The sequence below is a fragment of the Staurois parvus genome, unplaced genomic scaffold (genome assembly GCF_062004578.1).
Source record: "Staurois parvus isolate SC_StPar_1 unplaced genomic scaffold, SC_StPar_1.0 ptg000095l, whole genome shotgun sequence".
NCBI classification, from domain to species: Eukaryota; Metazoa; Chordata; class Amphibia; order Anura; family Ranidae; genus Staurois; species Staurois parvus.
In genome coordinates this window covers 3,640,937-3,664,172 of record NW_028317891.1, presented here as the reverse complement: position 1 = coordinate 3,664,172, position 23,236 = coordinate 3,640,937, and the positions used below count along the sequence as shown (strand labels likewise).

The 23,236-nt window shown below is 43.9% G+C and overlaps 1 protein-coding gene across 4 annotated transcripts in view; it reads left to right on the top strand.

Moving 5' to 3' along the window:
- The window catches only part of LSAMP (limbic system associated membrane protein), a 1,064,612-nt gene that overhangs the window by 475,726 nt on the left and 565,650 nt on the right, over window positions 1-23,236 (top strand). For all 4 annotated transcript variants that reach the window (XM_089670767.1, XM_089670764.1, XM_089670766.1 and 1 more), the window contains exon 2: window positions 30-262. In XM_089670767.1, coding sequence (XP_089526893.1) covers window positions 30-262 — 233 coding nt within the window. The remainder of the gene's footprint in view (window positions 1-29; window positions 263-23,236) is intronic.

Below are 23,236 nucleotides of genomic sequence, written 5' to 3'. Positions count from 1 at the left end.
TTAATGTTCCGGTTCTCTTGCTATTCCAGATGTTACATAGAAGACAGGAGCTCAAAGGTGGCCTGGTTGAACCGCTCAGGCATCATTTTCGCCGGACAGGACAAATGGTCCCTGGACCCCCGGGTGGAGCTGGACAAGAGAAGCGTGCTTGAGTACAGCCTGCGCATCCAGAAAGTGGACGTCTATGATGAAGGACTCTACACCTGCTCCGTGCAGACCCAACACCACACCAAGACCACACAAGTCTATCTGATCGTCCAAGGTAAGAAATATAATGTGATCGGTGAACTGACAAAAAACCCAACTGTATGCACCAATCATATATCAGTGCTAATGTGCAAGGATTGGAAAACGTGTTTGTCTACTTGGTTAACCAAAGAAACCCCCTACTTGTAGAATTAATTGCAAGGTTAGTCAAACTATTAATGTTGAACTACATATGGCAGATTAGGGGGTCTGGTTACTGTAGGGGTCCTCAGACTGCACATTCTTCCCTGTAAGGATAGTAAGACTGTAGAGTGTTTATTCTGTTACTCACACATTGAGCTTTGCACTGAGTGCAGCTGACTAAATCCTAGATGTTTACCATGTTCTGCTGGCTGATGTTCCAAACATTCCACCTTTGAATAAAGAAAGGGATTCAAGGGATTCTTTACAGTAACTGTACTAAGGCTATAGAATTATGTGTAATGTTATTCAATGTAAATGCAGTCAGATTATGGACTTTTGTTATTGTATGGGCAATCTGATTGTCAGTCAGGATACGGATTCTTGTTTTTATAATGGTAGTCACACTATACATTCTTAACTGTAAAGGTAGTCAGGTAGTGTAATGTAGTAGTGTAGTGTCTGTGGATTCTCTAGAAATGGGATGGTAATTCTTTTAATAATAATAAATAATGTTTTTGTGATTTATTTTTTTCACTATTTTTCACTATATTATTATCAATATTATCAATAGTGTTATTATAATATCCTTATTATTATTATAATTATTATTATTAGTAGAAGCAGCAGTGTAGTAGTAGGAGTAATGATTGTATTATTATTATTATTATTAGTAGTAGTAGTAGTAGTAGTAATTTTTATATTATTATTATTTTGGTAGTATATTATGATTATTATTATTATTATTATTATTGGCAGTAGTAGTAGAAGTATCGGCAATATAATATTTAAAAAAAAATAATTATAATTATTATTGTAATAGTGGTAGTGCTATATTATTATTATTATTATTATTATTATTTTTATTATCAAATTAATAGTGGTAGTAGAAGCAGTAGAAGTATATTATTAGAAGTAGTAGTAGTAGTAGTAGTAGTAATCTTAGTAGTAGTAATAGAATTATAAAATTAAAAATATTATTATTATTATTATTACTAGTAGTATTCTTAGTAATAATAGTAGTAGTAGTATTATGAAATTATAATCAGTATTTATTAATTATTATCAGATTGTTGTTATTATTATTATTTCTACTATTACTACTACTACTACTGCTACAACTAGTAGTAGTAGTAGTAGTAGTAGCATTCTTAGTAGTAGTAATAGAATTATACAATTAAAATTATTATTATTATTATTACTACTACTACTACTACTACTGTAGTATTCTTAGTAATAATAGTAGTAGTATTATAAAATTATAATCAGTATTAATTATTATCAGATTGTTATTAGGATTATTATTATTATTATTACTACTAGTAGTAGTAGCATTCTTAGTAGTAGTAATAGAATTATAAAATTAAAAATATTATTATTATTATTACTGTAGTAGTATTCTTAGTAATAATAGTAGTAGTAGTATTATAAAATAATAATCAGTATTAATTATTATCAGATTGTTGTTATTATTATTATTATTAGGATTATTATTATTATTACTACTACTACTACTGTAGTATTCTTAGTATAAATAGTAGTAGTATTATAAAATTATAATCAGTATTAATTATTATCAGATTGTTATTAGGATTATTATTATTATTATTATTACTACTAGTAGTAGTAGCATTCTTAGTAGTAGTAATAGAATTATAAAATTAAAAATATCATTATTATTATTACTGTAGTAGTATTCTTAGTAATAATAGTAGTAGTAGTATTATAAAATAATAATCAGTATTAATTATTATCAGATTGTTGTTATTATTATTATTATTATTAGGATTATTATTATTATTATTATTATTATTACTACTAGTAGTAGTAGTAGTATTCTTAGTAGTAGTAAAAGAATTATAAAATTAAAAATATTATTATTATTACTGTAGTAGTATTCTTAGTAATAATAGTAGTAGTAGTAGTATTATAAAATAATAATCAGTATTAATTATTATCAGACTGTTGTTATTATTATTATTATTATTATTATTAATATTATTATTATTACTACTACTAGTAGTAGTAGTAGTAGTATTCTTAGTAGTAGTAATAGAATTATAAAATTTAAAATATTATTATTATTGTTAATATTATTACTAGTATTAGTCTTAGTAATAATAGTAGTAGTATTATAAAATTATAATCAGTATTAATTATTATCAGATTGTTGTTATTATTATTATTATTATTACTACTACTAGCAGTAGTAGTATTCTTAGTAGTAGTAATAGAATTATACAATTTAAAATATTTTTATTAATATTATTATTAGTAGTAGTAGTATTCTTAGTAATAATAGTAGTAGTAGTAGTATTATAAAATTATAATCAGTATTAATTATTCTCAGATTGTTGTTATTATTATTATTTATTTTTATTTTTTTTCAAAAGTGGAGTTTTCCTTTAAGTTTAGTAGCCTTTCAGTAAGTGCGTTAATGGTAGCCGTAATTAACAAATGCACATTGTTCTTGTGGAAAGAGCCGTTTGAACACAGCAGTCAGTCATTGGCGTCTCCATCTACACACAGCCATGGAGCGTGTTTGTGAGCCGGTTAAACAGCCAGTACATAGAGATCTGTGTGAATGCGAGGACAAAGGGTGGAATGCTCGGCCGTGAGATGTGCGTCGTGCGTAGATACGGTACAAAGGAGCCATACATTCCTTTCTGTGTACAGCATTCCATCATTGTACACAATCTGCGCTTGTTACATAAATAGATCCATACATCGATCCCTGCTACTATAATCTATCATCCCCTCGGCGTGGCTCTCCTGTTTCATTACGGCTGCCCGGTGATTGGTTTTACATGTTATACTACAGAAGATGCAGCTCATTCATTACCTGAAGAACATCGGTGGACCTGTAAAGCTTTTTTTATCATTTTTACATACAGCTGGTACATTTTCTCACCACTCGCTAAAACAATTAGCATTGAGTTTGTTGACTAACAGTAGTGATACTTTCTATCCAGTCATCACAAACAATCCCTGTAATGGGCCTAGTATGAGTATTTCCTATAATCACGAGCTCCATCTAGTGGCCATAATGTGGCATTTTACTGAATTACTGCAATTAGGAAAATACTGCTTTATGGGCACTAGATGGCGCTCACGATCATAGGAAATACACATTTTATAGGGATTATGGCTGTGACTACTCTCCTCCCTATACACAAGTTCTTAATTTATGTCAGAGATCCCCCCCTATACATCAGCGTCCTTTCTATATGTCAGAGTCCCCCCCCCCCCCCCCCCCGTGTATCAGAGTCCTCCCTGTACACCATAATTCCCCCATACATCAGAGTCCTCTCTGTACACAAAAGTTCCTCCTATACAACCAAGTCCTTCCTATACGTCAGAATCCCTCTTATACCTCAGAATCCTCTCTATACATCCAGGGCCGGGGCTAGACTATTTTGCACCCTAGGCAAGACCAGCTATTTGCACCCCCCCCCAAAAAATATATATATATATAAATATTAAATAAAAATTTTTAAAACAATAGAAAATATTAAATCAACAAAGCATGACACTGCTAAATTTCTTTTAATTTGCAAAAATAAGTACCATAAGATGCCACCAGCACCAGTATTAAAGACAAAGTCAGTGTCACGGATGGACTGTATCTGTGGCTGGCAGTGGCAGGGTGACAGTTCCGGTGAATGGAGGATGATGGATCCCTGGCTGGAATTCCCCAGGCAATGGGGGGAGGTAAAACACTGTGACAGTAGGCAGCTGAACTGAGCGATCCCACACAGTGACAGATCCCAGGCTGGAATTCCCCAGGCAATGGGGGGAGAACTGAGCGATCCCACACAGTGACAGATCCCAGGCTGGAATTCCCCAGGCAATGGGGGGAGAACTGAGCGATCCCACACAGTGACAGATCCCAGGCTGGAATTCCCCAGGCAATGGGGGGAGAACTGAGCGATCCCACACAGTGAAAGATCCCAGGCTGGAATTCCCCAGGCAACGGGGGGGGGGGGAGAACTGAGCCATCCCACACAGTGACAGATCCCAGGCTGGAATTCCCCAGGCAATGGGGGGAGAACTGAGCGATCCCACACAGTGACAGATCCCAGGCTGGAATTCCCCAGGCAATGGGGGAGAACTGAGCGATCCCACACAGTGACAGATCCCAGGCTGGAATTCCCCAGGCAATGGGGGGAGAACTGAGCGATCCCACACAGTGACACATCCCAGGCTGGAATTCCCCAGGCAATGGGGGGAGAACTGAGCGATCCCACACAGTGACAGATCCCAGGCTGGAATTCCCCAGGCAATGGGGGAAAACTGAGCGATCCCACACAGTGACAGATCCCAGGCTGGAATTCCCCAGGCAATGGGGGGAGAACTGAGCGATCCCACACAGTGACACATCCCTGGCTGGAATTCCCCAGCCAATGGGGGGAGGTAAAACACTGTGACAGTAGGTGATCCCACACAGTGACAGATCGGAAGCAACACACTACCGCCAACACTGACACAGATCAGCAGGCTCTAGAAGAGCAGGCTGTGTGGGATGGTGATGATGTCATCACTCAGTGACACATTGCACATATGATGGATGGCTGGCTGGGTCACACTCACACAGACATGAGACATCAGAGTCAGACATTACGTCCTCCACAGGCACAGCTCTGCCTCCAGTAATAAATGGGAAGAGAAGGGCTGGAACTCCACAGTGATCAGCAGCCACCAGCCGGCTTGCAGTAAGGGACTGAGTCTGAGAGGAACACCAGAAGGAGCAGCAGCTCAGCTGCTACACTGAACCCAGACACCCAGCATCTTCCTCTGTCCTTTTTTCCTCCCCTATGCTTCCCCTCCCCTGAGCTGGAGGATCATTCATGATGTGGCGGCGTTCCACACAAAGAGAGCCCAGGTGGCAATGCACCCTAGGCAGCTGCCTACTTTGCCTAGTGGAAGCACCGGCCCTCTATACATCCCCCCTGCATATCAGAGTCCTCCCTGTACATCAAAGTCCCACTTATACATCAGAGTCCCCCCTATATATCAGAGTCCCCCTATATTTATTTATTTATTTCAGGTACTTATATAGCGCCATCAATTTACGCAGCACGTTACATATATATTGTACATTCACATCAGTCCCTAACACTCAAGGGGTGTACAATCTAAGGTCCCTAACCCTCAAGGGGCGTATAATCTAAGGTCCATAACTCACATTCACACATACACATACTAGGGACAATTTTTTAGACAGGAGCCAATTAACCTACCAGCATGTCTTTGGAGTGTGGGAGGAAACCGGAGTACCCAGAGGAAACCCACGCAGAGTCCTCCCTGTATGTCAAAGTCCCACTTATACATCAGAGTCCCCCCTATATATCAGAGTCCCCTTTATATATCAGTTCAGTGGTTTCAGTATAGCAGCTGAGCTGCTGCTCCTTCCAGTGTTTCTCTCAGACTCAGTCCCTTACTGCAATTCGGCTGGCAGCTGCTGATCACTGTGGAGTTCCAGCCCTTCTCTTCCCATTCATATATTAGAGTCCTCCCTGTATGTCAAAGTCCCACTTATACATCAGAGTTCCCCCTATATATCAGTGCCCCCTATATATCCGTTCAGTGGGTTCAGTATAGCAGCTGAGCTGCTGCTCCTTCCAGTGTTCCTCTCAGACTCAGTCTCTTACTGCAAGCTGGCTGGCAGCTGCTGATCACTGTGCAGTTCCAGCCCTTCTCTTCCCATTCATATATCAGAGTCCTCCCTGTATGTCAAAGTCCTACTTATATATCAGAGTCCCCCACCCCCCATCACCAAGTCTTTTCATCACATCCTGTGGTCGCGGCACCCCAGGCAAACCCAATCAGCACCCTGGTTGATAAATACAGCTATATAGTATAACAATGATGAAAGATACGTACAAAACCTTTAGGATTTTGCCCTTTAGTAAGTACAATGATATGATTGATTGCAAGGAGGGGGCATGCTGGACTTTGTAGTCGAGCAGCTGGAGGGATGTATATGGGCAGGGGCGGACTGACAACTCATGGGGCCCCTGGGCATTAGGGGGTCATGGGGCCCCTGTGTCCTCGCCAACACCCAAAAACGCCTATGAAAAAGCCAATGAAAGGTACCAGGGGCATCTCGTGGGGGCCCCTACTGACCCCGGGCCCTCGGTAAGTGCTTGAGTTTCCAAATGGTCAGTCCGCCCCTGTATATGGGAGTCAGTAACTATTCCGAATTCTAACGTCCACCAATCAGATGACACGCAAGTCTTTTTTTTTTTTTTTATATTTTATAATAAATCCCCGGAGATACATTTTCTGAGTGTTCTTAGATACATCCAATAGAGGCGAGGGGCCGTAATCTCATATAAATTGTAATCTGCTGATTCGGGATTAATAATTAATGGGCAGAAAGAGAACGGAAAGTCTTCTGGATGAAAAGTTTCTGACCAGCCCCGGCTCTTACCATTGTATTTAGAATAATTATTATGTAACCGCGCTGAAAGAGAATTCCTCCGCACCCGGAGTCGTACTTTAATGGAATATAAATCTACCATTATTACGGCTGAGCCGCTCCTTCAAATAATCTCAGAGGAATCCATTAAATTCCCGCTCCCTGCCCCCACTTCTCTTACTTTGCGGCTTTAATTATTAAAATAATCATTTATAGATCATCATTAGTTTACATTGGTCAATTCATTTATCACTTCGCTGCATATAATTACCTGTAGAAATGCTCTGCGCTATATTCCATTGGCGGCTGAAATTTCTGATCAGGCTGCAATAAGCCAGATACAAAAAGAGGGGGGGGGGGCATTTTATTATCAATGGTTGGACATCCTTACAGTGAAAGAAAAAATAGGAAATGTTATATGAAAGATACGTGAGAGTTGCAGTTATTTAGAATAAATGCAAATATAATCACTAAAATCTCACATACAGGGGCGGACTGACAACTCATGGGGCCCCCGGGCAATAGGGGATCATGGGGCCCCTGTGTCCTCACCCACAGCCAAAAAAAGCCTATGAAAAAGGCAATGAAAGGTACCAGGAGCATCTCATGGGGCCCCTGTGTCCTCACCCACAGCCAAAAAAAAGCCTATGAAAAAGGCAATGAAAAGTACCAGGAGCATCTCATGGGGCCCCCTACTGACCCCGGGCCCTCGGGAAGTGCCCGAGTGGCCAAATGTCCGCCCCTGTTCACATATCCTTAAAGTGTTACTAAACCCACAGCAGTACAATCAGTGTGTAGATGCAGTAAAGCATGCTTGTTATACTCACTGCAGAACCTAAGGGGTTAATCCTCTTCATTGTGTAAAAAGGCTGTTTGATCCGGTCTTCTCTGATCCTCCCCTTCTCCCAGTGTCCCCTTCTAATCTCCTGATAAGACATATCTTGTGAAATCACTCTGCACATGCTCAGTTTTGTAAGTATTGCTAGAGAGGTTTTTTGTTTCTTGGGAGAGGTGATTGTAGCCGTATTAGTGCACTGGCGACAGAAACAATTGAGTACTGTCCGTGATACTTTTTTTATTTGCACTAACATAAAATTGTATGTTAGTGCTAATAAAAAAAGTATCACGGACAGTACTCAATTGTTTTTGTTTCTTGGGAGAGTGCATGTGATTAGTACAGGGCCAATCAGCACTGTCCAGGCAGAGGTCAGAGGTTCTGCATCCTCCTAGAGCAGAATGAAAACTCCTCCTACAAGCTTTAACCAGTGCTCTGCTGGACACTGATTGAAGTCACAAGACTGCTATATACTGCTGATGACAAAAGGGATTTAGCAGTTTATATTTACTAAAATAATTGCATTTCCATGTTCTGTGTACTGTGGGAGACCAGATATAATGAATGCAGGGTCCGGGGAGACCAGATATAGTGAATGCAGGGTCTGGGGAGACCGGATATAGTGAATGCAGGGTCTGGGGAGACCAGATATAGTGAATGCAGGGTCCGGGGAGACCGGATATAGTGAATGCAGGGTCTGGGGAGACCAGATATAGTGAATGCAGGGTCCGGGGAGACCAGATATAGTGAATGCAGGGTCCGGGGAGACCAGATATAGTGAATGCAGGGTCTGGGGAGACCAGATATAGTGAATGCAGGGTCTGGAGAGACCGGATATAGTGAATGCAGGGTCCAGGGAGACCAGATATAGTGCATGCAGGGTCCGGGGAGACCAGATATAGTGAATGCAGGGTCCGGGGAGACCAGATATAATGAATGCAGGGTCCGGGGAGACCGGATATAGTGAATGCAGGGTGCGGGGAGACCAGATATAGTGAATGCAGGGTCCGGGGAGACCAGATATAGTGAATTCAGGGTCCGGGGAGACCGGATATAGTGAATGTAGGGTCCGGGGAGACCGGATATAGTGAATGTAGGGTCCGGGGAGACCGGATATAGTGAATGCAGGGTCCGGGGAGACCGGATATAGTGAAGGCAGGGTCCGGGGAGACCAGATATAGTGAATGCAGGGTCCGGGGAGACTGGATATGGTGAAGGCAGGGTCCGGGGAGACAGGATATAGTGAATGCAGGGTCCGGGGAGACCAGATATAGTGAATGCAGGGTCCGGGGAGACTGGATATAGTGAATGCAGGGTCCGGGGAGACCGGATATAGTGAATGCAGGGACCGGGGAGACCGGATATAGTGAATGTAGGGTCCGGGGAAACCGGATATAGGGAAGGCAGGGTCTGGGGAGACCAGATATAGTGAATGTAGGGTTCGGGGAGACCAGATATAGTGAATGCAGGGTTCGGGGAGACCAGATATAGTGAATGCAGGGTCCATGGAGATCAGATATAGTGAATGCAGGGTCCGGGGTTTAGGAACACTTTAAACATTTTACTGATATTTCAAAAACCTTTTAAAATATGCCACTTTTTCTAGAATAATTGTCATGATCCTGCCATGAAGGGCCTTTTGCAGGCACTTCCTGTTATAAGGTGACAACACTCTGTCCCTGTCTTTTGATTGAGCTCCTGTGTTGTCACCCTGCCACACATGCTTCCGGCGAGGGCCATTTCAACGCACATTGCTCAGGCACTGTTACCATCAGAAAACCTAGAAAACAACAACAAAGAGAGGGCGCACCAACCTAGTGCATTACCATTCTACAATTTTATTGGATAAATAGAACAAGTATTATACTCACAAGCGCACGACACAAATGAGCGTGCCATAAAATGCAAAGGAGATCGCCTCCAGGTCCACAGCACTCAACTGATGACATGGGAAGACCACACAGTGTCCTTGGCAGCTTACGCGTTTCGAGGGACAACCCTCTTCCTCAGAGCTAAATCTATGAATGACCCCCACTTATATATTATACTGTGCCAGTCAGCTATAATGATACATCCCTCCCCCTTGAAAATCAGGGGGTGGGGCAAAAAGTCACCTGAGCAGTCCAATCTATAACCAGCATGACACATGGAGACAAATTCAATGTGTGGCCCATGCTGTTCATAGATTGGAATGCTCAGGTGACCTGTGGCCCCACCCCTGATTATCAAGGGGGAGGGATGTATTATCATGCCTGATTAGCACGGTATAATATATAAGTGGGGGTCATTCATACTTTTGACTCTGAGGAAGGAGGTTGTCCCTCGAAACGCGTAAGTTGCAGGCTGTGGGCCTGGAGTCGATCTCGTTTGCATTTTACGGCACGCTCGTTTGTATGATGCGCTTGTTAATATAATACTTGTTTAACCCCTTCCCGACCGGCCTATAGCAGATTGAAGGCCGGGCGGAACACTCCTCGTTGTGACTGGGCATCATATGACATCCTGTCTAAAGGAGCCAATCAGGCGGCGCGAGACACAGCCAATGACATATCACTACACCGGCCCGTTGCCAGTGTCATGTGACCGCTGTGACCAATCACAGCAGATCACATGTCAATTGTATACAATGGATGGCTTCCTGTCATGCCAACCATTGTATACAAATATGTTGTTAGCTGTGACTGGTCAAGGCAGTCATGTGACACAGACAGGGCCAATCACAGCCCATCTGTATCATGTGATCAGCTTTGCCCAATCACAGCTAATCACAACAAAAGACTGAATGAATCGGTTTCATTCAGTAACAATGATTGCAAATATCAATTAAATACATCAGTATTAGCAATCATAATGTGTTTAAAAAAAATAATTCTTGATCACTCGCCCAGAGTAGTTCAATGTTACTATGGTAAATAGTAAAAAAAAGAAAAAAATGTAATAAAAAATAAAAAAAATAGAAACATTTAAAAAAATACAAATTCAATTATTATTATTATTATTTTCATCAAAGAAATGTAGCAGAATACATTTTGACCTAAATGTATGAAGAAATGTTAATTATTTGCAAAATTTTATAACAGGAACGAAGAAAAGTGCGTTTTTTTTTTTTTTTTTAAAGTTTCAGGTGTTTTTTGTTTTATTTAGCAAAAAATAAAAAACTCAGTGGTGATTAAATATCACCAAAAGAAAGCTCTATTTGTGTGAAAAAATAATAAAATAAGTCTCAAGGCACTCCACTCAAGCACATTTGTGCATCAGGAATCCTACCCTGAGAACTACCATGCAGCTATCGCTACTGTAGCGTGAACTCTGGTACATCCCTGTCTGGGTGTGGCAGAACGTGATACAGACATTATTTAGAAGTCAGAATTGCAGTAAGAGTCCATTCACAATTGTGCGGCTTTCCATGCGACTTTGGGGTCCAAAGTCACATGACAAGTCGCACTTGGCAAGGAGCACCATTCAAATCTGTGCGACTTCAAGTCACATCGACTTGAAAGTAGTTCCTGCGCTACCTTGGTACAACATTTGATGCGACTTTAGTTCAGTGAACGTAAGGTCGGATCAGAGTCGCGGCACAAGTCTCCTCAAAGTCGCACTGGGAATCGGCTTTGGAGACGCGCTAATGTGAATGTCCTCGGTTAAACTTCCACTGTGGATCTGTCTGCATGGAGTTTGTACGTTCCCTCTGCGTAGGTGGGAGCAGGGGCGGACTGACAACTCATGGGGCCCCCAGGCAAAGGGGATCATGGGGCCTTGCCCACACTAAAAAAAAACCCTATAAAAAGGTACCAGGGGCATCTCATGGGGCCCCCTACTGACCCCGGGCCCTCGGGCAGTGCCCGAGTTTCCAAATGGTCAGTCTGCCCCTGTAGCAGACACTTCCTTCCTCAATGTATGTTCAGGTCCTGGGCCATTGATTGTTATAGGACTGTGTATCTGGTGCCCCCTAGCAGCCAAGTATGATGTGCCTAGAGCAGGGGTCTCAAAACTGCGGCCCACGGGCCAGATGTGGCCCTTTGCTTGCCTTTATCTAGCCCTTGGGGAGCTGCTCCTTCCACTGATATGAGGTACTATTTATTCCACTGGCACCAAAGACAGGGCACTATTCCTCCCACTGACACCATCAATGGGCTACTATTCCTCCCACTGACACCATCAATGGGGTTACTATTCCTTCCACTGACACCATCGATGGGCTACTATTCCTCTCACTGACACCATCAATGGGGTTACTATTCCTCCCACTGACACCATCGATGGGCTACTATTCCTCCCACTGACACCATCAATGGGGTTACTATTCCTTCCACTGACACCATCGATGGGCTACTATTCCTCCCACTGACACCATCAATGGGGTTACTATTCCTCCCACTGACACCATCAATGGGGTTACTATTCCTCTCACTGACACCATCAATGGGGTTACTATTCCTTCCACTGACACCATCAATGGGGTTACTATTCCTCCCACTGACACCATCAATGAGGTTACTATTCCTCTCACTGACACTGGGTGGGAGCTTCCTCTGTTTCTTCCCAGAAACATTTTAGCTGTAACCAAAAAATTAGATTGCAAGCTCCTCCGACAGGCAGGGACTGATATGTATGGTTCTACATACAAGACGTGTTGGAATGCTATAAAGTTCCAGCAAGGACATGTTTTTGTGAGCTGAATGAACACCCCCCCCCCCTCCGGTACAGAAAAATGTGTATAATTTCAAGGACAACCCCAGCAATTACAATGTACCACCTGACAGATTTTTCTTTTTGCAGAATTTGACCTGCTTTGTGCTTTACACATAAATAGATTTATACATTCATCTCTTCTACTGTAAGCCATTGTCCCCGGCGCACGTGTAGAGTAACATGACGGCTGCCTAGAAAACGTTTTATACATTTACAGGAAAAGAAAAGAAAACAAAATAGTACGTGATTTGTTAATTATTTTAATTCCTTGTTATTTACCCGGCACTGTTACTAAAATTGTATTTTATTGTTTCATTTTAATTTATTTTTAATATTTTTACATTTTATTTTTAATTTCTATTCCTTTAACTCATAGATTTTATAGTCTAGCTATTATTATTATTATTATACAGTATTTATATAGCGCCAACAGTTTGCTCGGTTTTGGAAGGGTTTAGTTTGAGGAAGTGGAGCGACATCCAGTCTGATATGTTGTTCAGTAGGCTGGTGATTCGGGCGGAGACTGAAGGGGTGAGGCGAGGGGTAGAGAGATAGATTTGCGTGTAGTCGGCATAGAGATGGTAGTTGAAGCCGTGGGAGTGTATCAGTTGACCAAGGAAGGAGGGGTAGATTATAATGGGAGACAATACAGTAACAATACAATACAATACACGAGGGGTATGAGGGCCCTGCTCCTTGGAGCTTACAATCTAGGAGGGAGGGGAGAGTGGTACAGGAGGAAATAGCTTTGGGGGATGGAGTGGTGGGAAGAGTGGAGGAGATCAGCAATTAGGTGAGGGTGGGGTAGGCTTCTCTGAAGAGATGGGTTTTCAGAGTGCGCCTAAAGGTGAGGAGGGAAGGTGACAGTCTGATGGATTGGGGTAGTGAGTTCCAGAGGATGGGGGAAGCCCTGGAGAAGTCCTGGAGACGGGCATGGGAGGAGGAGACCAGGGAACTGGAAAGTAGGAGGTCTTGTGAGGAGCGGAGAGTGCGTTTTGGGTGTTAGATGGATATCAGGTCGGTGAGGTAGTTTGGGGCAGTATTATGAACAGATTTGTACGTCAATGTCCAATATTTTGAATTTTATCCGTTGGGCAATCGGAAGCCAGTGGAGGGATTGGCAGAGAGGGGTGGCGGATACAGAGTGGTTGGTAAGGTGGATGAGTCTGGCCACTGAGTTCAGGATAGACTGGAGCGGGGATAGCCTGTGTTGGGGAAGGCCGGCGAGGAGGGAGTTACAATAGTCAAGTCGTGATATAATGAAGGAGTGAATGAGTTGCTTTGTAGTTTCTGGAGTTAGGAACGGTCGTATTTTGGAGATGTTGCGGAGGTGAAGTCTATATGAGTTTGTCAGCGATCTGGGGGCTGGAAGGATAGATTGGAGTCTAGGAGGACACCTAGTACTCTGGCTTGCGGGATGCGACTGATGGTGGCGTTGTTGGTCGTGATGGAGAAGTCGGGGAAGGGGGGGGGGGCACGGGCTGGGGGGAAAACTAGGAGCTCGGTTTTGGAAGGGTTTAGTTTGAGGAAGTGGAGTGACATCCAGTCTGATATGTTGTTCAGTAGGCGGGTGATTTGGGCGGAGACTGAAGGGGTGAGGTGAGGGGTAGAGAGATAGATTTGCGTATCATCGGCATAGAGGTGGTAGTTGAAGCCATGGGAATGTATCAGTTGATCAAGGGAGGAGGTGTAGATGGAGAAGAGAAGGGGCCCGAGGACAGAGCCTTGGGGGACCCCAACAGAGAGGGGAGAGAGGGGGAGGAGGTAGCGTTATAGGTAACACTGAAGGAGCGTTGTGATAGATAGGAAGAGAGTCAGGAGAGAGCGGAGTCTCTGAGGCCAAGAGAGTGCAGTTTTTTGAGAAGGAGGGGGTGGTTGACCGTGTCGAAAGCTATTGAGCTCTATATACACCAGAAAACTCCAGAGGAAGCCAGAATAGTGGCGAAACGTGACTACACCGCAACAAAATACAGATTCATCATTTCAGCATACCACTACTCACTGGAACGTGCATCAAAAACACGCATTCAGAAACGCATCCAGAACACATCTGGACTGCGTTTCTGTAGTGTGAACCGGCCCTAAATGTATTTTTGCTATGAACATGGCATGCCGGGGGATATGCGGAGTGACTTCCCTTAATCTGATGTTGATGGGCTATTCCACAAACCAAATATTGGGGATTGATTTTGAATTGTTTGGCCGATGATGGAACATACCTACCTACTTACATATCGGCAAATCCTTTACGGAAGTCGCCCAAGCAGGGGCGGATTGACCATTAGAGCACTCAGGCACTGCCCGAGGGCCCGGGGTCAGTTGGGGGCCCCATAAAATGCCCCTGGTACCTTTATAGGCTTTTTTGGGTGTGTTTTGAGTGTGGGCAAGGACACAGGGGCCCCATGATCCCCAATTGCCCGGGGGCCCCATGAGATGTCAGTCCACCCCGCGCCCGAGTCCCTCTTGTCTCTCCTATGGCTCACTCTGGGGAAGTGATCCTTATTTTCTTCTTTTTTTTTTTTTTTTACACACTATGATTGCTTACAGCAAAAAATGTCTTTGCTATAAACAAGCATTTAACAATGAAATTGATTCATTCAGGTTTTTTTTGTTGTGATTAGCTGTGATTGGCCCCGTCTGTACATGTGATCACTGTGACCACAGATAGTGACACAATTGTATACAATAGATGACATGAAAGGAAGCCATCCATTGCTTACAATTGTCATGTGACCTGCTGTGATTGGTCACAGTGGTCACATGATACTGGCAACTGTCCGGTACACAGATCTGTCATCAGCTGTGTCCGAGGTACTCAGCCAGTGACAGATCTCACCACAGCATTCTGGGAAGGAGGTCATATGACGCCCACCCGGACCGACGAGAGTCCCACTCGCCCATCATTTTGCTATTGGCCGGGCATGAATAGGTTAAGCATAGTTACTCCAGAGATTTCCACGAGCTTCCTGAGCAGCTGCCCTGCTGCACCGTAACCCACAAGGTCGCTTGCTTGCCGTGGACGCCATTTGTAATGATTGCAAAGGGTTCTCTGATTGGACAAGGGGAGATACAGGGCTGCAAGGCCATGCTCTCCACTTGATCCAATTACAGAATGCTTTCATTCATTCGAAGCATTCTCTAAATGGTGGCCCTGCCAAGCCGCCGACCTCCTGTGTGCAGCATGTAGCAGGTCAGCGGCTTGGCACACAACCTGGACGCTAGTGGAAGTCACTGTAGTAGCAGTGCCTACTACAGTGATTTTCAGCTTCTAGAGGGATCCCACAGGTATGGTATGTACATCATTACATTGGTCCAAGTTGCTCAAGAGGTGAAGCTTCACTTTGCAAGGAATACCCAATCACATGCAAGGAAACAAAACAGCATTTTTACTTGCACATGATTGGATGATGGAAGTTATCAGAGCTTCGCCTCATTACCAAAGCTCTGGAGCAACTGAACTTGCAAGGTGCAGTCTGTTTGCCTTTAGCAAATCAATCCCATTGCATTTTCATTTCCAACCAGTAGATGGAGCTTTGCTCTCCTTTTAATTTGTTTTCCAGTTTATTAATTTATTACTTTTATAGTGCAGTCAATGTACGCAGCGCTTTACATATATATTGTACATTCACATCAGTCCCTAACCCTCAAGGGGCGTACAATCTAAGGTCCCTAACCCTCAAGGGGCGTACAATCTAAGGTCCCTAACCCTCAAGGGGCGTACAATCTAAGGTCCCTAACCCTCAAGGGGAGTACAATCTGAGGTCCCTAACCCTCAAGGGGAGTACAATCTGAGGTCCCTAACCCTCAAGGTGCGTACAATCTGAGGTCCCTAACCCTCAAGGGGCGTACAATCTAAGGTCCCTAACCCTCAAGGGGTATACAATCTGAGGTTCCTAACCCTCAAGGTGTGTAAAGTCTAAGGTCCCTAACATCCCGGTCACACCGGGTGCGACTTGGCATGCGATTTGCAAATCGTATCCCAAGTCGCACCCTATTGTCTGCAATTAGAACGGTCAAATTGGTGCGGTGCCGAGCTACACCAATTTCTAAAATAGTACATGTACTACTTTTGGTGTGATTTACATAGACATCATCTGTGGCAGATGTCTTGCAAAGCGCACCTGAAATCGGCATCTCCCCCCGACTACGCTGTCAGGCGCACAATTTCAAAATCGGGCTTGATGTGACTGGGGGGTAATTCACATTCATACATACACATACTAGGGCTAATTTAGACAGGAGCCAATTACCTAACAGCATTTCTTTGGAGTGTGGAAGGAAGCCGGTGTACCTGGAGGAAACCCACACAGGCACAGGGAGAACATGCAAACTCCAGGCAGGAGGTGCTGTGGTTGGGATTCAAACCGACAACCCTTGTACTGCCAGGCGGAAGTGCCAACCATTTAGCCACTGTGCTGCCCACAGTTTCTCCTAATCACCTGTTGTCTGCTGTATATAGAGCTCAATAGCTCAAGAAGGCTATAAAAATCAGTATACATAGCAAAAATACATATAAAGAAAATGAACCGTGTGTCTGTAGATCAAGGGCAGCACATCCTTTGTAACAATACCAAAGAATAGAGAATACTTTATGAGATTTTAAAGGTGCCTTAACAAAAAAAAATAATAATTTACAGAAAAGTACGCTTTTTTCCAAATCCAAAGTTAAAATCATTCTTTAAAATTGATTACAAAAACTTTCATCCACATAGTGGTATGCTGAAATGATGAATCCGTATTTTGTCGCCGTGTAGTCACATGTTTCGCCTCTATTTTGGCTTCCTCAGGAGTTGGTTTAAGTGCTGCACTATGGATCACTATGGAGAATTTCACAATCTGTCCAGTATTTATTTTATGTATTTCAGGTACTTATATAGTGCCGTCAATTTACGCCGCGCTTTACATATATATTGTACATTCACATCAGTCCCTAACCCTGAAGGGGCGTACAATCTAAGGTCCCTAACCCTCAAGGGGCGTACAATCTAAGGTCCCTAACCCTCAAGGGGCGTACAATCTAAGATCCCTAACCCTCAAGGGGTGTACAATCTAAGATCCCTAACCCTCAAGGGGCGTACAATCTAAGGTCCCTAACCCTCAAGGGGTGTACAGTCTAAGGTCCCTAACTCACCTTCATACATACACATACTAGGGACAATTTAGACAGGAGCCAATTCACCTACCAGCATGTCTTTGGAGTGTGAGAGGAAACTGGAGTACCTGGAGGAAACCCATGCAGGCACAGGGAGAACATGCAAACTCCAGGCAGGAGGTGCCAGAGTTGGGATTCAAACCAGCGACCCTAGTACTGTCAGGCAGAAGTGCTAACCATTTAGCCACTGTGCTGCACAAAGTTTCTCCTAATCACCTGTTGTCTGCTGTATATAGAGCTCAATAGCTCAAGAAGGCTATAAAAATCAGTATACATAGCAAAAATACATATAGAGAAAATGAACCGTGTGTCTGTAGATCAAGGTCACCACGTCCTTTGTAACAATACCAAAGAATAGAGAATACTTTATGAGATTTTAAAGGTGCCTTAACAAAAAAAAAATTATAATAATTGACATAAAAGTACGCTTTTTTTCCAAATCCAAAGTTAAAATCATTCTTTAAAACTGGATACAAAAACTTTCATCCATGTAGTGGTATGTTGAAATGATGAATCCGTATTTTGCCGCGGTGTAGTCACATGTTTCTCCTCTATTCTGGCTTCCTCGGGAGATAGTTTAAGTGCTGCACTATGGATCACTATGGAGCAGGGGCGGACTGACAACTCATGGGGCCCCCGGGCCATAGGGGATCATGGGGCCCCTGTGTCCTTGCCCAAACTCAAATAAGCCTATGAAAAAGGTACCAGGGGCATCTCATGTGGCCCCCTACTGACCCCGAGTGCCCGAGTTTCCAAATGGTCAGTCCGCCCCTGCTATGGAGAATTTCACAATCGGCCCAGTATGCATCCACTCCCTGCAAAAGGCAGTTTTAGAGAGCCGTAGGAGAGACAAGAGGGACGCGGGCGACTTCCGTAAAGGATTTGCCGATATGTAAGTAGGTAGTAGGGGCGGACTGACCACTTGGAAACTCGGGCACTGCCTGAGGGCTTGGGGTCAGTAGGGGGCCCCATGAGATGCCCCTGGTACCTTTTTCATAGGCTTTTTTGAGTTTGGGCAAGGACACAGGGGCCCCATGATCCCCTATTGCCCGGGGGCCCCATGAGTTGTCAGTCCGCCCCTGGTAGGTAGGTATGTTCCATCATCGGCCAAACAATTCAAAATCAATCCCCAGTATTTGGTTTGTGGAATAGCCCATCAACATCAGATTAAGGGAAGTCACTCCGCATATCCACGGGCATGTCATGTTCATGGCAAAAATACATTTAGGGCCGGTTCACACTACAGAAACGCAGTCCAGATGTGTTCCAGATGCGTGTTTTTGATGCACATTCCAATGAGTTTGTAATGCTTTTTTACACGTTCTGGTGAGTTTTTGATGTTTTTTAGTTTATTGTTTCCCCTCTCTTTTTTTTCAATTTAATTAGGGACATATGCGTTCCAGTGTGTCTTCGATGCATTTTGGTACGTTTTTGATGCGTTTTACCCAGGGGCGGACTGACCATTTGGAAACTCTGGCACTGCCCGAGGGCCCGTGGTCAGTAGGGGGCCCCATGAGATGCCCCTGGTACCTTTTTCATAGGCTTTTTTGAGTTTGGGCAAGGACACAGGGGCCCCATGATCCCCTATTGCCCGGGGGCCCCATGATCCCCTATTGCCCGGGGGCCCCATGAGTTGTCAGTCCACCCCTGGTTTTACCTAATACACTGCTGTGCAGGAAAAATGCAGTGTGTTCTACTTTTTTTTTCTGCATCCAGAATGCACTGGAACTGCAAGCACTGATGTGAACTATGACATTGACAACCATATAACCTACTTTCTGTGCGTTTTTGATGCAGAAAAAAAAACACACAAACTGGCCCTTAGTCTAGGTTCACACCTAAGCATTTTGCGGTGCGTTTTTTTATTTTTCAGAAACACAGTACAGTCCATTTAACAGGATTTCCTATGGGATACGTTCACATCTCTCGCGGTTTCACCCGGTGCGCTTCTTGGAAAGGATCAGGGACTTTTTTAAATGCTAAAAGTTGCGTTTTGGTTCAATAGACTTCAATGGAGATGCTGCAGAAATGGATGTAGTACATTTTTTATGCATTTTTGACATATTTTTTATGTGTTTTAATCTGACGAGCCACACATTGGCAAAACAAACCCCAAAATGCATGAAAAAAACATAAAAAAATAACCGCAAACGCATCAAAAACGCATCAAAATTGCATGTGCAAAAATGCAAAACGCACCGCAAAAAGCACTGCAGAAACAGACCAACCGCAAACTGCAGAGGTGTGAACCTAGCCTGTAAGTAACAATACAGAGTAAATCAAACAGAACTAAAAATCATTACCAAATCACTGGTACTTTTTTGTTTCTTTAAAGCGCTCTAATTTAGAAAGCTTGTCTGAGAGTGCAGAAAAAAGAAACTACACTCTGCGGAGCTCAGTGAGAGGAGCTCTGAGAGCTGATTGGAGGGAAAGGACACGCCCCCTTCACACACAGGAACAGAGCTGAGTCTGTCAATCACAGGCTGTGTGTTGGAGGTCCCTTCTACATAAGTTGTACCTGCTTATCTGCTTCCACCTTTCCTCTACATTCATTCAAAGTGCAGAATTTACACAGGATATCTCAGCTCTGAAAAGCAGGGGGCAGGGAGCTGAAGTTACAGCAGTGAGAAGAGCTCTGAGAGCTGATTGGAGGGAAGGGACACCCCCCTTTGCACGGCATACAGGAACAGAGCTGCAGCTGTCAATCAGATGGAGCTCCCTCCCCTGTCACCATTTTTCTCTTGGTGTCAGAAAAACTTGTCAGGCGTGACAAGGTCCCTTCACACACAGGAACAGAGCTGAGTCTGTCAATCACAGGCTGTGTGTTGGAGGTCCCTTCTACATAAGTTGTACCTATTTATCTGCATCCACCTTTCCTCTACATTCATTCAAAGTGCAGAATTAACACAGGATATCTCAGCTCTGAAAAGCAGGGGGCAGGGAGCTGAAGTTACAGCAGTGAGAAGAGCTATGAGAGCTGATTGGAGGGAAGGGACACCCCCCCCCCTTCACACGGCACACAGGAACAGAGCTGCGGCTGTCAATCAGATGGAGCTCCCTCCCCTGTCACCATTTTCCTCTTGGTGTCAGAAAAACTTGCCAGGCGTGACTCATGCTGATAGCAGAGGAACGAGGCAGACAGAAATGACACAATGCTCTGGATTGAGACAAGTACACACTATAGAGGGATGTGCTTTGTTTATATTTCATGTCTGAGGTTCACAACCACTTTAAAAGAATGAAGTTAATTAGTTCTGATCATAATAAATAAAGACGATGTGTATGACGCCAGGAATACATTAATCGTGTATTTGCCATTAATGACATAACAGAAAAAAAAAAATCCATTCTTTGTTGTCCATTCCCATGTCGCGCTCTGACCGCGAGCAGCACCTCCCCCACCATACGCCGTCGCTAAGTCCAAAGTGCTTGATTGGCCTTTATTTAATGGCTGGGAGAAGGAAGTGGAAGTAGATTAAAAAGAAACATTCAATCAAGAAGTACGGGGATGAAATATGACCCGAGGACCTTCAGAGTCCCAGCAGCGTGACACAGCAGTATAAAAGAGCAGCCATTGTCCGCGCCTCTCCATCAATGCCACATGGTGGGGCTCTTAATTGGGAGTTTGTCCGAAGACACAAAAAGCGGTAATGGGAAGAGCGATATTCACCTAATGGGAGATGTTATATGGATTAGCTGTGCAGAAGACCTGTCTCATATAGCCATGGCTGGGCTCACGTAATCCACTTAAAGGGTCGCTCCGTCAGAACTGCAGTACATTGATTTTTCAGCTTTGCACAAATTGGTGCGGATATATTTGGTCCTCGTACACAAGGGTTTGAACACGTGAAGTTTCAGCACCGGTTTATTGTATAGAAGTACATTTTCATTACATGGGTTTGCCGTGATGATAGCACATGATGTATTTGCCTGGCAGTAATCATATCTAAAAACCCCAGTCTACCCAACACTAATACTTTGGTGGATGCCGGAGACTAAGACCACCGGACTGTCTCTTCTGTCCCCATGGAACTGTCATGGTCAGAGGTCAGGTTCCGAGACCAGTAGCTATAGCAGTAGAGAGGCTCTCACAGACTAGCAGGTTGAGTATACAGGTAGGTTCACCCGAGGTGCGGGATTTAGGCAATAGCTGGTGTTCACCAGAGCTCATGATGGTGGAGATGGGATTTGCTGCATGTTAGTACCAGGTCATGGGCCTCAAGAGTGCCCCACCAGAAGGTGGACAAGCCGGGGTTCAGTTGCAGATATAGCAGGTAGGGATCAAGCAGAAGAGTAGTTGGTAACCAAGCCAAAGGTGGGTAACACATGGTTGCAGGTTGGGATCAAGCAGAAGCATAGTCCAGGAACAAGCCAAAGGTTGGTAACACATGGTTGCAGGTTGGGATCAAGCAGAAGAGTAGTTGGTAACCAAGCCAAAGGTGGGTAACACATGGTTGCAGGTTGGGATCAAGCAGAAGCATAGTCCAGGAACAAGCCAAAGGTTGGTAACACATGGTTGCAGGTTGGGATCAAGCAGAAGCATAGTCCAGGAACGATCCAAAGGTGGGTAACACATGGTTGCAGGTTGGGATCAAGCAGAAGAGTAGTTGGTAGCCAAGCAAAAGGTGGGTAACACATGGTTGCAGGTTGTGACCTAGTAGAAGCATAGTCCAGGAACAAGCCAAAGGTCAGTAACAAGTGGTTGCAGGTTGGGATCAAGCAAAAGCATAGTCCAGGAATGAGCCAAAGGTGGGTAACAGATGGTTGCAGGTTGGGATCAAGCAGAAGCATAGTCCAGGAACGAGCCAACAGTTGGTAACACATGGTTGCAGGTTGGGATCAAGCAGAAGCATAGTCCAGGAACAAGCCAAAGGTTGGTAACACATGGTTGCAGGTTGGGATCAAGAAGAAGAGTAGTTGGTAACCAAGCTAAAGGTGGGTAACACATGGTTGCAGATTGGGATCAAGCAAAAGCATAGTCCTGGAACATGCCAAAGGTGGGTAACACGTGGTTGCAGGTTGGGATCAAGCAGAAGCATAGTCCAGGAACATGCCAAAGGTGGGTAACAAATGGTTGCAGGTTGGGATCAAGAAGAAGCATAGTCCTGGAACAAACCAAAGGTGGGTAACACATGGTTGCAGGTTGGGATCAAGAAGAAGCATAGTCCAGGAACATGCCAAAGGTGGGTAACACATGGTTGCAGGTTGGGATCAAGCAAAAGCATAGTCCAGGAACGAGCCAAAGGTGGATAACACATGGTTGCAGGTTGGGATCCAGCAGAAGCATAGTCCAGGAACAAGCCAAAGGTGGGTAACAAATGGTTGCAGGTTGGGATCAAGAAGAAGCATAGCCCTGGAACAAACCAAAGGTGGGTAACACGTGGTTGCAGTTTGGGATCAAGAAGAAGCATAGTCCAGGAACAAGCCAACGGTTGGTAACACATGGTTGCAGGTTGGGATCAAGCGGAAGCATAGTCGAGGAGCAAGCTAAAGGTTGGTAATGAGTGGTATTGAAGATAAGAACAGCTGCAAGCACACAAAGTAGCAAGATAATGGCTGGAGAGAACATATTAATCTGGCAAACAGGATGTGCAGAGACATGCCTTAAATCTGGAAATTCATGGGAGGAACAAAGAGTTCAAGGTTAACCAGAAACAAGAAACAAAGCAAGAATGTCCAAAGGATCAGGCAAGGAGCTGTCCATCATCTGAAGTGGCTCAGCAAGAAGAGATACTGCCTGATGTAGCAG